General features: G+C 36.3%; 2 protein-coding genes across 2 annotated transcripts in view; one reads left to right on the forward strand and one right to left on the reverse strand.

The window, feature by feature from the left end:
• The first annotated feature begins 55 nt into the window (after nucleotides 1-55).
• Nucleotides 56-10161, forward strand: Pno1 (partner of NOB1 homolog). Its single transcript, XM_026387200.2, has 7 exons — nucleotides 56-348; nucleotides 562-711; nucleotides 3333-3416; nucleotides 3596-3656; nucleotides 3892-4009; nucleotides 8868-8938; nucleotides 9496-10161. The coding sequence occupies exons 1-7, from the start codon at nucleotides 145-147 to the stop codon at nucleotides 9561-9563; spliced, it is 756 nt and encodes a 251-aa protein (XP_026242985.2). The 5' UTR covers nucleotides 56-144; the 3' UTR covers nucleotides 9564-10161.
• Nucleotides 10162-14253: 4092 nt separating this feature from the next.
• Nucleotides 14254-18203, reverse strand: part of Ppp3r1 (protein phosphatase 3 regulatory subunit B, alpha) — a 61703-nt gene continuing 57753 nt past the window's right edge. Inside the window, exon 6 of the mRNA XM_026387207.2 lies at nucleotides 14254-16170. Coding sequence (XP_026242992.1) covers nucleotides 16123-16170 — 48 coding nt within the window. The 3' untranslated portion in view covers nucleotides 14254-16122. The remainder of the gene's footprint in view (nucleotides 16171-18203) is intronic.

The following is an 18203-nucleotide window of genomic DNA, read 5'->3' on the forward strand; positions in this document are numbered from 1 at the left end:
TTCTGCTTCAGGACCCCGGCGTGGGACCTCTTAGAAAGGGGGCGGAGCCCCGGTGTTGATTGGCGAAGGCTGGCTCCTGTGCGGCGCGCCTGCGTAGTGCAGAAGCGCACGTGTTGGAGTTGGAACTTCTAGTCCGCCGTCGAGATGGCCGAGATGGAGACACTGAGCGCTGGGGCTGAGGACGGCTTCACCCAGGTCACCCGCAAGGGAGGCCGGCGGGCGAAGAAACGACAGGCAGCGCAACTGTCCGCAGCAGGGGAGAGTGGGGACGCGGGCTGCATGGACACCGAAGAGGCGCGGCCGGCGAAGAGGCCCGTCTTCCCGCCCCTCTCTGGGGACGGACTTGTGGTACTTGTTGGGGGACCAGAGGCTGATCAGGCTGGTAGTCTTTGCATGATATTGAATGTGGGGGCTCTGTTGCCGTGAAGTGACTCTTCTGAAGTTTAACTTGGTTAAAGAGTAGCGTTTTATAAGTCTGCTGTCATTTTACAACCCCGCCCTCCACCCTCATTCCTCCTCGCGTCTCCTGAGTTGGTTTTTTTTTTTTTCCTTTAATTGCAGGGTGGAAAAGAAGAAACGCGGAAAATTCCAGTCCCAGCGAACAGATACACACCATTAAAAGAAAACTGGATGAAGATATTTACTCCTATTGTAGAACATTTGGGACTTCAGATACGCTTTAATTTGAAATCAAGAAATGTAGAAATCAGGGTAAGGAGAATGTCAACTATTTCCATATACACCAAGTTTTTCTCTACTCCAGGGATGAAAAAAGTACAAGCAGATTTTCCTTCAAGGGACCTGTTTAATTAAATGGTTTTCTTCAGTTTTTAAATCTATCATAATGAGTCTGAACTTACTAAGTGTATTCAGAATCTGCATTTAATACAAATTCAAATTGCATTCCAGAATTGATTCCGAGATCATATTAAAATACTGGCTACCTGTGTGTATTTTCTATAATGTTTTGTGTTGAAGAAAACAGAGTAAAGAGATTGCCATACAACCAAGTGTATAAATAATAAATTTTAAGTCCTTGCTGTAGTACAAAACACTTTATTCATTTGCCTTTTTATTTATTTTTGGTACTGTGGATTGAAGCCAGGAGTGCTTTACCACTGAGCCACATCCGCAGCTCTTTTTCATTTTTAAAATTTTGAGATAGGCTGTCACTAAGTTGCTTGGGCCTCCCTAAATTGCTGAGGCTAGCCTAGGACTTGAAATCCTCCTGCCTTAGCTCCCTGTATCACTGGAATTACAGGCATCAACCTCTGTGCCTGGCTCAAAATACTATATGTTTTAAAGGTATCCTTTTGATCTGTGTTACTTTGAGAATGAATGTTGCACACATATATGTACATGTTGTCATTCTATGGTGTCACTCCAGGAGTTAGACATTAAAATTTTATTTTGGACTTTTTTTTCTGGGTTCCAATTTTGTATGAGAATCAGTAACCAACATTAATGTATTTTCCTTTCTGAGGATTCTTATACTGGCATTAGGACAAAGAAGCACAACTGTAAATAATTGGTATGTTTTAAAATATCTTAGGTTGTGATGGTAGAACCCCTCTTTGTTCCCATCATCACTTGCATTCAGGTGTTTATGATTTCAGGTGAAGACTTCCTGTTTCCTTGTAATTCCCCCACATCATTGTTTTAAGTCTTTCTCTATGTCATTTGTGCCAGATTTTCTTAGACTACAGTACTTATATTTTGATGTCCTGGTTTCCTAAGCATTTCTAAAGAATAAAAGTTAAGTGTTTCACCGCCTTTCATGTAGGAGACCCTATCATAAGTTCATCTCTCACCATTTCTTTATGTCCATACTTTTTGGTTGCTTTGCTTTCTGAAAAAGGTCTTCACTTCCCTGCTCATTTTCTCTTCCTTCTTCAGTTCTAGTTATCTTTCAAGATCTAGCTCAAGTTTTTTCTCCCTTATTATAAGTCCATTTTCAGTCTTTTCTTCAGTGCCTAAGCTTTTATTGTATTTTGCTCTTGTTTATTATAGGGTCATCACTTTGGTTATCTTCAATGATGCTGCCATATAGCAGGCACCTAGTGGTACTTTAACATGCACTACATTATTTGGTCTTTAGGGCAGCAGCTCTATGAGTTAGATGATTATATTCCACTGTTATAGATATGAGGACACAGCATTAAAGAAATGAATTATCTTGGCCAAAGTAATCAGGCCAGTATGACTATTGATGCTAGTAGGAACCACTTAGGACCTTCCTTTCTGACTTTATTTTATAAACTTAAGTCCTGGAGTACCTTCGAGACTTGCCCAGAATCGTATATAGGAATCGTATCTGTAGTCTAGTTTTAAATGTGAAAATGTAGGATTTTGTCAAATATGTGATCTCTTCAAACAGATTGTGAATCTGGGTGGGAAAGTAGAAATAATAGTTTTGGAATCAGTGTTTGAATCTTATCTATTTTTACTTTTTAGTATTTTAGTTTTCTAATATATAAAAGTATTTATAATTAGCTAGGCACAGTGGTATGTATCCATAATCCCAACTACTCAAGAATCTAAGGCGGGAGGATTGCAAGTTCAAAGCCAACCTGAGCAACTTGGCAAGATTCTGTCTCAAATTTGAAATATTAAGGTCTGAGAATATAGCTCAGCGGCAGAGCACTTGTCTAGCATTACAAGGCCATGGGTTCAATCCCCATAAATACAAAAAAAAAATTTTTATTTATATCATTTAACATTCAAGGTTGCAAGGTTACATAGATCAGAGGTATAGTGTTAAGTATGCTATTTACAGTGGTAGGCATTTTATCAATAGTGGCTGTTTTTGCTATTATTAAGTAAATAATTTGATGTCAAAATCCCTGCTTAAAACTTTCTTGGTTTCCCCTTCAGTTCCAGGCATGTATTTAGTTAGGACCAGAGTTATTGATTGGAAGACATCAGCATATAGATAATTGAATAAAGATTAGGTCACAATTCTTAGGGAAGATGAAGGAGAAGAGAAGATGATGAGCTTGCTCATTGAAAGGGTGGAAAAGATGGAGGGCTTTCAGAGTGTGATCCTTTGGGCTGAGCCACAGGAATGTTGTGGTAACCTCAGAAGCCTGACCAGTAATAGAATGCATCCAGTCATTTGACAATCTTTGGGTGGAACTGTCCTGCTAGGGAGCTAGGAAAGTTTTGTTTTGCAAACTGAAGACAGTGTTCCCAAAACTGGGTTGTAGACTATGCTGGAGAAGGGTGATGGTGAATGGAGTTATAATAATGGGAAAAATTATTTCTAGTATTTTGTTAAAACTATTTTGTTTTTCATTGCTCTCTATAAATCTGTATTCTTTTCCCCCACCCAGACTTGTAAAGAAACCAAGGATGTTAGTGCTCTGACAAAAGCAGCTGATTTTGTGAAAGCCTTTATTCTTGGGTTTCAGGTGGAGGTGAGTGATTTCATGACATTTAAATGGGAACCTGAAAAATATCCAATGTGGACATTTCATTGGATTAATCAATTTTTAAAAATTTGTCTTCTAACTCTAGAGTCTGAATTTTAGTTCCTGTCACTCATTCTTGGTGTCTAAATGGGATTGCCCTCACAGTGTTTATTTTTATATTCTAGGATGCTCTTGCCCTCATCAGATTGGATGACCTCTTCTTAGAGTCTTTTGAAATTACAGATGGTAAGCATGTCATGGTCTTCTTGTGAAATACTTTTCTTTTGTATTACTGACTTTGTATCATGTTGTAACTTTAAATTTTCTAATAGCATCAGTAGAACTGTGTTATTAGCACTTTTTTAAAAAATGTAAGTTTATATCATTTAATAGGGAAATTTGGTTAATGATTAAACTTTATGTGGAATGGGGTGATGCCCTGGAGTAGGTTACCACCTGAGGTCTTGCTTTTCTTCTCTAGTTAAGCCCCTAAAGGGAGACCACCTGTCAAGGGCAATAGGAAGAATTGCTGGCAAAGGAGGAAAAACCAAATTCACCATAGAGAATGTGACGCGGACGCGGATAGTTTTGGCTGATGTGTAAGTTTCTGATCATGAGAAAATTATTTTGTCATAATTTATATTTGATCTTTTGTTAGTTTCAAAAAAGTCATGTTATATTTTATGCTTAATGTTGCCACTAAATATTTGTCAATATATGGTTCTGAATGAGTAGTTACTGTTTTTAGATTAAAGTTGTTGAAAAAAATTTCAGTAATTTTAACTTTTTTCTCATTTAGCAATAATAGAAATATTTAGAATCACTATTAAAAGAAACTGTATTGCAGATAAATTAATCAGGGAATCTATTGATTCGTCAGGAGAGAGTATGCAGTAGGTACTTTAAATACCATTGTGAGATTTTCCTTTAAAATCCATAGCTTGTATTTTTTGTAGATTTATGTGTGTGTGTGTGTGTGTGTGTGTGTGTGTGTTTATATTTCAAGGCCTTTCATAAAAGGAAGATGCATATTGTGCATTGGGTAAAAATAGCTATCAAGTAGTTATATGTGAACATAAATAAGAAGATATGGGCTTAATGAGGATAAGAGTGCTGAAAGCAAAGCTGGGATTACCCCTCTCTAAGGTTGAATCTTCTCTGCTGCCAGGTTGTGGATTGTACTGGTACATGACTTGAAGCTTATATAATGCTATGAAGTTGAGAAATGAAGCAGTTGATTAAAGGGAGGAGGGACCTGCTTACAATTAAATCCAGAAAAAAATTCATTTAAGATCATCTCACTTTTGCTCTAAACTCAGGGAGTCATCATTATTTAGGTTCTAAATTTTAGACTTCCATTGTACTTTACAGATAACTACAATACTGTGTTGGTGGCCCTCTACCTGATGCCAGGTGTATTCTGCTTTTGATCTTTTATGGATTGAGCCTAGAGTTGTTAATTTAGAACTCCAAAGATAAAAAATTATTTGCTTGTGAAGTTATGGCTTAAATTTAATTATTGTTAAATTGCTAATTTGTAAATTTAGTAGTGTTAACTTAAAACTTAAACCATTCTTTAACAGTTTACTATGGCATAACTTACATACAATAAAATTCACTTATTTAAGTGTCTGGTTCAGTGAGTTGGGAAATGTAGTCCTGTTGCCCCATCACAACCTCATAGTTCATCATACTGAAAGTTCCTCTGTGCATCTTTTCAATGTTCCTTCACTCACTGTGTTCTCAGGGAAGCACTGCTTTACTTCCTATCACTGAGTTTTGCCTTTCTAGAAATTCATGTAAGTAGAAATATACAGACAAAGGCTTTGGTGTTTGACTTCTTTTAATTAGCATGTTGTTCTGAGTTTCTCCATTTTGTTAGTAGTTCCTTTTTGTTGCCAACTGTTATCGAACAGACATTGCATTTTGTATATTCATTCACAGTTGATAGATATTTGGGTTATTTCATTTGGGGGGTATTATGAATATGTTGCAATAGAATTACTTTTTATATCTTTTGTATTTTTGTTAAACTTACTTACAAACTACTTCAAATTTAATAGATGTGCTTGTTTTTATAAGCTTTTGCTATAAATAGACTAATTGGAAACCCAGTGTGTAACAATTTATATTGTGAAATAATCATAAAGTAGACTATTATACAGCAGTAAGTGGTTGTTTTTAGTTTAATGAATTGCTAATAACCTGGCAAAGTGTAGTACAATGTGAGCAATATATAAAAATAAAAACAATTTGTTTCAGATATATTCAGAATACCAGATTGGATGCCTGTGTGCCCTGAGACCTTCATTCCTTTGCAACTATTACCCCCACCCCAGGTTACTTTGGTTATTTTAGTAGCAAAAGTAGTCCTACTTTATCTGTTCTTGTTTTCTGTATTTCTTTTTTTTTTTTTTTTAATATTTATTTTTTAGTTCTCGGCGGACACAACATCTTTGTTGGTATGTGGTGCTGAGGATCGAACCCGGGCCGCACGCACGCCGGGGCGAGCGCGCTACCGCTGAGCCACATCTCCAGCCCTTGTTTTCTGTATTTCTTTGTCTTTCATGCTGCATTTTATCAAAGTGTAATATACATGTAATTTGAAAAACCAAAAATGTCTGCCATATACCTCCATTTCACACTCTTCAGAGGAAACAAGTTTCATTTCTCTTAGCTAATTTTAAAATGTATTTTTCTTGAGCCAGGTACAGTGGCAGGTGCCTGTTATCCTAGTTGCTTAGGAGGCTGAGGCAGTCAAAGGCGAGTGTGAGGCCAGCCTGGATAATGTGAGACTCTGTCTCAAAAGGGCTGGGGATATAGCTCAGTTGGTAGAGTTCTTGCCTTGCATGCATAAGGCCCTGGGTTCAATCCGCAGCATCATCATAATAATAATAATAGTTGCTGTTGTTATTATTATTATTATTTATATCTATATTTCATATGTCTTCCTGACATACAGCTTCTCAATTTATTTTTCAGCCATGAAAGATGATATAGCTTTCTTTCACACCCTCTTCTGTCTGCACTGCATACACTCAGCTTCACTAGCACTTCCAACTTATTCTTCACCATACAGCCACTTTGTTTTTTCATTAGTCCAGGGTCAGTGTCACATGAAAACAGAAGTCAGTGCTCAGTATATTCTATAGCCGAACCAAGTGGTCTCTCTCCTTTGCAACTTTGACTTCACTTGAGGAGGTGTGTCAGTGTGTTTTCTTAATTTTCAGTGTACTGATTCAGCAAAGAGCTACTCGTCATTTATATCTCCTCTTGGTCTATTTGGATGCATCAGACATTTTAGAAATCTCTCCTGGAGCCTTCTGTTCCCTAAGCACCCACCCACCCTCTCTCTATCTCATACTGACTCCTCCTTTCACCTTTGCCCTTTTTGCTATTAGAATCCTTGGTTCCCAGTGTCTCTTTCCTTGAGTTTTGCTTCAGGATGTTCCCACTGAGTTAGGTGTCAGGTCACTTGGGTCTACAAAGTTAATACCCACACATCTATCTGCTTTCCACCTCCCAGAATGTATTACCTTCATCATCCTCTTCCTTTGGGTTTAGGTCTGAACTGTCATTTTAGTGGCATTTGGGGAAGAAGCATACTTAAGTGTTGAGTCTGTCTGCTGGTATCTGGAAGAGGAGCATTTTAGAGAGAAGGAAAAACATGAAGGTCCTAAGTTGAGGGCATGTCTGGCAGCATAAGGAGGCCTTATGGGCCTGGTAAAGTACACCACAGGGGAATTAGGGATGTGAACAGAAATCACCACACCATGGGGTCACTGTAAGGACTTTGGCTGTTACTGTGTCAGTGGGGAGCCATTGGATGAGTGTGTTCAGCTGAGGGAAAGCAGGGTGTATGTGTTGGGGAGTTAGGGATGGGGAGGGAGGTGTAAAGATTGGTAAGATCAATAGATCAGAAGTCCTGGCGGGGCTCTGGACTATGATATGGGTGCATTAAGTGGTATGAAATGAAATGACAGAAGGTGATGGAGACTGAATGTTTGAAATTGAAAGTGTGGAGGGGTTGTAGTTTTTAGTAATGACAAATCCAGACAGTGACCACAGAAGTGAAAGTTTGTGGAGTAGCTTGGAAAACAAGATCCAGGGGCTGGGGATGTGGCTCAAGCGTTGGCGCGCTCACCTGGCACGCGTGCGGCCTGGGTTCGATCCTCAGCACCACATACAAAGAAAGATGTTGTGTCTGCCAATAACTAAAAAATAAATATTAAAATTCTCTCTCTCTTAAAAAAAAATAAATAAATGATAAGTTGATGGGTGGGTTTTTATATAAAAAAAAAAAGAAAAAAAGATCCAATATTGGTATAAAATATGTCAGGGACCCAGTAAGCTAGGCTAGGGTGTTGGAGTTAGTTATCTTCATAGATATTGAAATGATCAGAAATTGTGATGACAGTAGTCAAAGACAGTGAGCCAGGAGTGAGCTAATGTTTTTGAGGATGATCAGTGGGGACAGCTGAGGACCACAACAAAGCAGGTTAGTAGGTCTGAAGAGAGTAGATTCAAAGCTAAAGGTTTTTAAGGTGGTGAGTGTCTGAAGATGGCAAGAGAAGTCAAGAAGGCCCTGCCCCCTTCAGCCTCAGTGGTACATGATTCATAGAAAAAAAACTGGTTGCATTTGAGAGGTATGTTTTAGTTAAGAAATGATGTGAAGAGGATGTTAACAGAAGTTGAAGATATGGCAGATTTAGCTCATGACTATTGTAGAGGACACAGTGAAAATGGACTCAAAAAGCAAAATTATTACCAATCATTTGAGTCATTTCATGATGAATAACTATTAAAAACAGTCCCGTGATCCTCACCAAAAAAAAAAAAAATTTAGATAATCTTTAGAAAGCTTTGCAGTTGAAACTGAGGTATGATGTTATTTAAGTACACTTTTACTTGCATTTCTGAGTGTTCATTCAATTTTGCCAGTGTATAGTCTTGGACAGGCTTCTTGATTTCTCTCCAGTCTGGGTACTGATGATTGAACCCCAGAGCCTTGTGCATGTGCTAGGCAAGTGCTCTAATACTAAGCTGCATCTCCAACCCTAGGTTTCTTGATTTCTTATAACCTTCTTTTCTTATGTGTGCAATGGGAATAACTTCTACCTAGTAAAGTTTATGTGATGATTATGTGAACATATACATAAAGCCCTAGCACATGAAAGCACTTAATGGTAGCCCTAGTAAGAAAGAATCTTAAAGAAATCTTAGTTTGTTTTTAATTTTTGTATTTTCTGATAATTTTTTATTGGGATACAATTCATATATCATAAAACTCACTCTTTAAAAATTTACTCGTTAGGATGTTTACAGAGTTGCATGGCCATTACCTTGCCTTCATGTAGAAATGGGAATCTTATTATGATTCTGCAGAGTCTTTGGATTATAGGATTTAGGTAAGGAAATGCTGTTTGTGGCTAACTGGTCTCACTTTATCTCTTTCAGGAAAGTTCACATCCTTGGCTCTTTCCAAAACATCAAGATGGCAAGAACTGCCATTTGCAACCTCATCCTGGGTAATTGCAGTGTACTTTTTTTTTTTTTGGTATTTTCTCTTGAAATAATAGGGAATTTAGGAATTCAAACCCCATTTGCAAAGCAGTTTAGGTTATTGTGGAGAAGCTCTTCTAAGTTAGCAGATATGGACCTAGCGAAAAATGTTGAAGTATTTGCTTAGATTCATTTGTCTTCTAGAGAAGATAAAGGTTTCATTGGGTAATATTACTTAAATCTCTGGTGCTGTTCCCTGAGTAAGTACATAAAAAAACATTCCAGAAGAGAGAACACCAGGGGAACTGCTGTAAAGCTTTAGTCAGTTTGTTTCCTTTAGTCCAAGTTGCTCAGAAAACCTGGGGATTCTCCTATTGCTGACAGGCTCCTTTTTGAATTATCTTGATATTCAGTGCCTTTAATTGAGAATATTTGGGTATATTTTTCTGTAGGTTCTTTTCATGATATAAAGTAGATCCAATTTAAAAAATGTCCTTGGTCTTATTAGGGTTGTAGACTTTTTTTCCATAGAGTCTGTGTGAGTATATCAGTGTATGTAAACTACTTATTTTTTCCTTTACAGGAAATCCTCCATCAAAGGTTTATGGCAATATTCGAGCTGTGGCTAGCCGAGCAGCAGATCGGTTCTGATTTCAAATCAGAGACTTTTTATCTCATCTTTGGACTCTTAAAGAAAAAGACCTTGTACTCTGAAGGTGATCACATGAAACCATGTGAATTATTTTTTAGTCACTTTGAGACTGGATCCTTTCTTCTGTTCTCAGCAAGAAGTATAAACAGGAAAGATTTAATAGTATTCACACTGAATAGCTTTTTGGATAATTTAAATGACAGAATCTAATATTATTATTATACCTACACGTGTTAAGCTTTATTTTTTTGTTTTTTGGTTTTTCTTTTTAATGATGGGAATTGAACCAAGAGACTTCTCATGCATAGTAGACAAACATTTTTCCACTAAGCTGCAGCCCAACCCTTCTTTACTCGTTTTTTTTTTTTTTTTTTTTTTTTTTTTGAGATAGGGTCTACTTAAGTTGTCCAGGCTGCCTCAAACTTGCAATTCTCCTGCCTCAGATTCTCAAGTAGCTGGGATTACAGACTTGTGACACCATAACCAGCGATTTATCGTGTTTTTTGTTTTAAATTACAGAAAACAGATTTGCAATTTGGAATTCTCTCATGTAGAGGAAATTTCTTGCTTAAACAACTTCTGTATGAATTTTTAAGTTTTTATTTATAAATTTATAAACATTTCTGTAAATTGTAATTAAAAGAATTATCTCAAATAACCTATGAATCATGACTTTTCCTTAATACTGGTATTATGGAAACACTTTAGAATCAGGTCATGAGCAGCAGTTTTGACTCTACTGTATGAACCAATAACTGATAATCTTTTATACCAGTTTTGAAGTTTGTAAAATTAAAGACCTGCATCACAAGGTTGATGTTAAAGTTTTTCAAATATTTAACAAAGTAGTCAGACAAAAGATGTTGGATATATTTCTCCTAATCAGCAAAGTAGTTAAAAAAAAATCCCTTCCCCCAAAAAACTGTTCTGCAAATGCAGTGATAAACTAGTGTCTGATAAGCTATGATCTAATATTTTATTCATTTTTAAAAGGGAAGAAACCTACCCCATAAATCATTTGATGTTGGTAACTATTCTCTGGTACAAATGAATAACACTTGATCAAAACTTTTAATGATGGGAATAACAGAAAGTTCACTCAAGAATTAAACTTTATTTGTACTCTATCAGTTACATGTGTCCCAAACTAAACTACTTTTTACATTGCATTGGTTGGAATATTCTTAACCAACCAAGAATCCAGCTGGAAATTGCTGAGTGTGTCCCACCCATTGGCAAGGGTAATGTGTATGTGTAGGTATTACAATCCTTTACTTGCCTTGTTGAAGTGTATTTTGGTACTTTGTTATTACTGAAGCCTGTACAGTCTTTAGGCATTATTGCCCTTCCACCCCACCCTTTGCCCAGGAAGGTACTTTCAAAACTGACTACTCCTTAGTATATATTTTTTGGGAAACAAAGTTGACAGCTTTAATCCAGTTCCGAAGCAGACTGAAGTGAACCATTACAAGGCAACTATAAATGTTTTGTGTTAGTTTTTAAGGAACTGAGGCAGGAAGTAAAGGGCATAATTTTGATTAGAAAACTTTGGGTTCTCTGTTAAAGTGAAATAATGTTTTGGTTTTGTTAGAATATACTTCCTTTTAAGGATTTATTATGTAGTTGCAACTATCAGTAATACAATAGAGCAAACATGTTTCCTTGGTATCTAAAAATTTGGGATGCTGAACTTGTTTTGAGCCCCTCTTTAGTCAAGAATTTATATCACACCCCTTCTGGGGGATGGGGCGTAGTAGCACTTTGGGTTTTAAACGGAGACAGCATGTTAGAGGGTAGCTGATTGTTGGAATAGAAATGGATGAAGAAAGAATGAAGATAATAAATTTGACTATCACACTGGTAGTTGATCTCAACGGCCTGGATCAAATCACTTTAAACCCTTCTCTTTAAGGCAGAGCACTAAGTCTAATCTCAAAACTTATCCAGGCTTATCCACATTTCTATAGCATTTGTTGTGTTTATCACAATTCCTATTCTGATTTATTAGTTTACTGATGTAATTAATACATGCCTGGGGGATGGGCCCAGGAGTATTTTCTTAGGTATTCTGTGGCTAAGGGAGGAGACTGAGGGTTTTCTCATCATTTCAGAAGACTTGGGCTCCAACTCTTAGGCTGCCTGGAACTATGATGGTAGGTAAGAAACCTAATGTTTGTTGATCATGTGAGAAATAGCCCTGATTTTCCTGATCCTAGAGCCATATTAACCATGCTAAGATGGGAAGCATGTTTAATGTTAGATTTCTGAAAGTATACAGTGACCACACACATAACCATTCTATAACTTATAAAATACTTGTGCGAAAAATCAATTATTTCTTTGATCAAAGAAACCAATGAATTCTACAGAAGGCTTGAGAGATCAAGGACTCACCCATTTGATTTGGTTAGCTGATAGATTCTAATGCCCAATGGAAGTGAAAGATTGAAATAGCAGTGGGCTTAAATGTTTAGCTAATGCAAGGGGAAATTTTTTAGTGTGGGGAATCTTTGAAGACTAAGAATATTTCAGGACCTGAGCTTGAACATCATTTTCTTAGTAAGTTCTGAAAACTACGAAAGATAGAAATTCTCTTACCATCTATTAAAAAAAAAAAAAAGTTCTAAAATAGCTTACCACTTTAAACCATTTTTGATTGTACATACAATTAGGTGACAAAGTTCATTGACGCTGTTGTGCAGCCATCACTACTGTCAATCTCCAAAACTGTTATCTTCTGCAACTGAAACTGTACCCATCGTTTTAACATTCTTAATTCTCTCTCCCCAGCCTTTGGCAGCCACCATTCTTTCTTTTTTATTTACTTTTTGTCCAGAATCTCACATTTCATTTAACATCTTTGAGATTCACCCATGTTATATAACGTGTCAAGTTTTCCTTCTTGTTATGGCAAAAATCCCATTGTATACCACCTTTTCTCTATCTGCAGAAGACTTGGGCTGCTTTCACTTTTTGGTGGAATATTATGTATAATGCTGCCCAGAACACAGGTATACAAATATATATATTTGAGTCCCTGCTTTTATTTCTTTGGGGTATATGTACACAGAAGTGGAATTACTGGATCACATTAAGTTTATGCCATATTCCTTTCCACAGTGGTTGTACCATTTGACATTCTTACCAGCAGTAACTGTCGTCTTTCAATTTTTATACATCCTCCCAACTCATTCCCTTTTTGTAATATTCCATCTCTTTTTTTGATGAACATCGATTTATTTTATGGTGCTGAGAATTGAACCCAGTGTTTCATACATGCTAGGCAAGCACTTTACCACTGAGCCACAACCCTAGCCCTGTGATATTCCATCTATTACAATTAGTAAATGGTATCTCATTGTGACTAATTTGCATTTCCTTCACAACTAGTGCTGGTGAGCAACATTTTGTGTTTAGTGGTCATTTCTATATCTTTGCAGAAATGTGTATTCAAGACCTTTGACCATTATGTTAATTAGGTTTTTAGTAGTTTTTCAATACCTCCAATACATGGTTAGCAAGTATTTTCTCCTACCCATGTGTGTTGCCATTTTACTTAATGGAGAGATATCCTGTCTACACTTAAAAGACAGTTAAAATCAGATAAAGGAGATCGAGGGCTTAAATGCATACGTTTCCTTAGGCTGAACTATTCTATACACCTCAGATATGGAGGAGCCACATAGAACTCAATGTATAAATCTCTCATAACTAGTGAGTACCTGACAATATGGATGTTTCAGGTGTAAAACATACCCAATGTTCCATAACTTAGCTAGGCCAGGGATAACATTTACCTGTCAAGAGTATCTGAAGTACCTAATACAGTGATGTATATTCAGGGACTCTATAGTTGTTGAATTAAAGTCTTAAAAATACTAATTTTCACATTTATGCAGGGTGATAAAGTACTATAAATCACATAAAATCACAAATCATTTAATCCCATTTAATAAATGGGATCACATTTATTAAATATCCAGCCAAAACTACAAAACTAGGTAATAAGAACCATTGGAGCTCTCGGCAGAAAAAAGAGACAAATCACCAATCTGGTGGAATTTTTATGCAATTTATTCTAGAGCCAAGGAAGACAAAATACATAACCATGTCAGAAATAGGGCTAGGAGGATGAGTGGAGTAAAGGAGACCCAGGGGTATGTGTATTTTTAAATTGGTGACCAAGAGATGAGATTAAACTGAAAGCCCCAGGTACTACAACGAGGCTAAGATGCCTGGAGAAAGAGTAAATATTGACAGATTAGGTAAGTAATGATGGGGGAGTACTATAGGGCTTTGTAATGATCTGCTGTTTTACCCAGCAATAAAGCAGATAAATTTTACCTATGAGTTAATGTGAAAAATCAAACATCATTTTATGAGAGCTTTTAAGAAATATAAAAGAAGGAAGAAAAACTGAGAGCTGTGTAAGTCTATCAAATAGCATTGGAAACATTCAAGCAAGTTTCAAATATTTTATTTTCTTATTCATACAGTATGAAGTTTTCTAAAGATCCCACAACATGACGTATCATGCAGAAGAAAAACTAAACATTCAACATAAACCACCCCCTCCCTTGCCCACCCTTCACACAAACTAAAAAAGAGGAAGGAAAAAAAAAAAAAAGGGAAAGAAAACCCCTCATTCCCGAGTAAGGAAATAATGTTTGCACTATTTTTCTATAACGCCAGCCAAGATATGCACAAGCAAGAGAAATAGAAAGCATTTGCTAAAATATTGGTAACAAATAATTATGTACAAAAAATTCACAAAAGACTAGTTCCCCCTTGAAGCAGAGCACATGGCAGTTGACACTGGAACAGATCAAACCACTGGCTGGGATTGTAAGCCACGTACTGATCCAGAGGAAGAAAGTTACATGTAGTGGAGATTTTCAGTTTGAACATTAACATTTCCAAAGTTTGGCAACATTATCTTTTAAAATTATGCAAATTATGTAAACAAGAGGTACATTTTAAATCGATCTACATGCAAAACTCCATGTCATGCAAGGACACCAAGCACCGGGATTTTTCTCTCACAGACAGAGCCCATGATGTGCAGCACTCAGTTGAAGGAACAGCGATGGCAGGCAGGTGTATTCAATTTAAGATTCATCCACCTTGATTGACCTGCCCTTTACCACTCATGATTACAAAACCAGTTTTTATAGAAAAACTATATAGGGAAAGACTATTGTCATATAAAGCTACCCAAAATGTTTTTCTTCCAGCCAATAGTACCTTTGCAGAAAAGGGAAGGGATAACATCAAGTGGTGGAACATGATAAACTACTTTTATATCACACAAATTTATTAAGTTACCATCCATTACCAATTGTATGGGCAAACAACAAAAAAAAATCATGCGCTCTCTATGCCTTATAAAAAAGTTTATGCAGTATCAATTTAGATAAAATTTTGCTCTTCTGTGGCATATAGATTAGCAAGATTTCTCCCATTTAAATCACAAACGTGTGGGTGTTTAGATACATACATGCACATTAATGTCACCAGTTTCTTAGATTAGCTGTAAGTCTTTTGAAACACAGAAGGGAAACTCATGATTCAAACAGGACTTTAAAGACAAATTATTCATCCATATATAATGAAACAAACATATACCGTAAGCAGTTACATGATTACTTCAGGTTTTCAATAAGTAATGCTAAAGAGAAATCATAAATGCCTCAGATAGCTTCTGGTCTTTATAAAACCACAACTGAAAAATTATGTTTACCCAGGGACATTTAATAAATGTAATGGCTCCTACTCACAAAGTAACAGAAGGAAGTAGCCATAGCGATGTGCAGTCACTATATGAACACAAGAACTAGCTCTTGGCAGCAGCACTGAACTATACTTTCTTCTCAGCCAGAGATGGATTAAACTGCTCAACAATGAGACTTAGTCCCTGGAAATATATTCATAGGTATAAATAAAGTTATAGACTCCTTTGTTACAAAACTGTAATTAAGGTAAATAATAGGACATTAACAAATGCTTTGTCAATCTCTCAAAGGAGAAAGCACAGGAAAAGAAAAATAGCTGGCCTAACACCCGGCTCAAATTGTACAATCTTCTATCTACATATAAAACTGTGTGAAATAAAAGTAAGGATGTTTTATGTTCTGCTTGGCACTTTTGTACTCTATCGTTTTGTTTCTGAATCAAGTACATTAAATTAAAGCCAACCTACTACATATATAGAAAGCTACATATATCTATATATAAATATTTACATATGTATATATAGATACTTTCTTGTTATAAAAGATGAAGAAAAATAAATTAAAAAGCCAACCCCTTCCCTTTCTCCACCACATGGATATGCTCTTTTCATGTTGCTGTCCTTCAGACTTTAAAGTGCTACACTGAGTTATTGAGAGAAGAGAGTTCAATAACACTTAGTTGGCTTCATGAGGCTCATGTTGGAAATGTGGCTTCACAGAGAAAAATACTTCCATTTAAATACACAGAGAGCATTGCTGGACGTCTTGAGCAGATCTTCAGAGATGGAGAAGAAAGCAAAAGTGTTGGATGGTACTCTTCAGAGAGTCACACATCTACCACCATCTTTTTGTGGATATCTAGGCCACCTACGACCTGCAATAGCCAGGAATAAATCAAGGTTAGCAACATTTGAGAAATGCCTTTAGTAGTCTAGCCATCTTATCAAAATAAAAATTTTTTAAGTTTGAATTTAAAAATATATTACTATAGACATTTTTGGAGGCTGTATTTTTTACAAAAATACTTGAGTGCCTCCAGTTGGAATTTCATGGTTTCTTCCTTCTACAGTAATAAGCATTTTTGTGTTCTAATACAAGGGTCATTAAACTTGTTCTATGAAAGGCCAGTATGTAGTTTCTTTTGCACTTTCTTCTGAAAACAAAACAAACTAAAAATTGTAAAAAGTATTCATTAGTTTAAAAACAGGCCAGAAACAGAATTTGTCCTGCTCTCTAGTTTACTGACTCCTACTCTAGTAATTTAATATTACATGACAACCAGATGTTACCATAAAAAATTGTCCTCAAAACTTAATGCAGTCTTTACTGTCACTTTAATTCTAGGAGGTATTAAAAAATTCCAGGGGCTGGGGTTGTGGCTCAGTGGGAGAGTGCTTGCCTAGCATATGAGGCACTAGGTTCAATTCTCAGCACCACATATAAGAAAATAAAGGTCCATTTACAATTAAAAAAAATTTTTTTAATTCCAAACAAGTTAAACTTTCTAACCCATTATTTTTCCCTGGAGTAATACACATGTTAGTGATTACTGACACAGTAATCTAAAAGTGTAATCACCTGTACAATTCTGAGGAGATGTTTTACATCAGATATAATCTATATAAAGAGAACACATAAATCCTAAATATCCTCAGCCTGTTGAGTTTCACAAAGTGAACACCAGAGTAACCTACATCCGTGCCATTACCAGAATTCCTCTCTGGCCCTCTTCCAGGTAACAATACCTCCTACCCCCAAAGCCAAGCTACTATCTTGAATTTTAAACACCAGGAATTACTTTTATCTGTTTCATAAATGGAATCTCTTTCATGTCTGGCTTCTTTTACCCAACATTATGTTTGTGAGATTAATCCATGTTGTTTTATATAGTAGCGCTTGTATTATTTTTATACTTAAACACGTTTTGTAGTGTTATTTTTCTTCAATACTGAGGATGGAACCCAGAACCTCACACATGCTAGGCAAGCACTGTACCACTGAACTACATCCCCAGCCTTTTTAAAAATTTCATTTTGAGTCAGGATTGCCCAGGCTAGCCTGGAACTTTTGATCCTCCTGCCTTAGTCTCCCAATAGCTGGGTTACAAGCATACACCATCACACCTAAGTTTTTTTTTTTTTGAAGTGAGGGTACCAAGGATTGAACTCAGGAGCATTGGACCACTGAACCATAACCTCAGCCCTATTTTGTATTTCATTTAGAAACAGGGTCTGAGTTGCTTAGCACCTCACTTTTGCTGAGGCTGGCTTTGAACTCACAATCCTCCTGTCTCAGCCTTCCGAGCCGCTGGGATTACTACAGGCATGCACCACCATGCCAGCTCTGACCTAAGCTTTTTAAAAATAATTTTTTATTTGAAAAATACAATATAAAGAGCAATTTTGTTGATAAGCCCTACTAAGAAATGAGCAGTTTTTCTATCATGCTCTCATTCACTATTTCTTTTTATGAAAAATCACTTAAAAAATTCAGCTGACTTTCAGTATTTACCATTAGAGGTCAGAAAATAGCATTCCTACATTGTTTTTTCTTAATTCTAAAGCTCTGGCCATTTTTCATGAACTTCCCATCACAAAAGATAAAGATTTAGCTTTCACATACACTACTCCATTTCCTCCCTTATGTATTTTCCATCCTCCACATCCTTCCTAAGTTTATCTCTATTTTAATTGGCAGATATTAGGCATTTCACATTATTATGAAAATATGTTTTACATCACTATGAAAATGTGTTTTATGTTCTGCTTGGCACTTTTGTACTCTATTGTTTTGTTTCTGCATCAAGTATACTAAATTAAAGCCAACCTACTACATATATAGAAAGCTACATATATCTATATTTACATATAAACAAAATATTATTAGCAGCTGAACAAAATTGCATAC

Source organism: Urocitellus parryii, chromosome 12 (assembly GCF_045843805.1).
Source record: "Urocitellus parryii isolate mUroPar1 chromosome 12, mUroPar1.hap1, whole genome shotgun sequence".
Classification (NCBI taxonomy): Eukaryota; Metazoa; Chordata; class Mammalia; order Rodentia; family Sciuridae; genus Urocitellus; species Urocitellus parryii.

Excerpts from the sequence above, each read along its gene's own strand:
- Pno1 (XM_026387200.2), top strand. The coding sequence starts at position 145 with ATGGCCGAGATGGAGACACTGAGCGCTGGGGCTGAGGACGGCTTCACC. Across the intron at positions 349-561 it reads TCTCTGGGGACGGACTTGTG|GGTGGAAAAGAAGAAACGCG; the intron begins GTACTTGTTGGG and ends CTTTAATTGCAG. Across the intron at positions 3,657-3,891 it reads GTCTTTTGAAATTACAGATG|TTAAGCCCCTAAAGGGAGAC; the intron begins GTAAGCATGTCA and ends TTTCTTCTCTAG.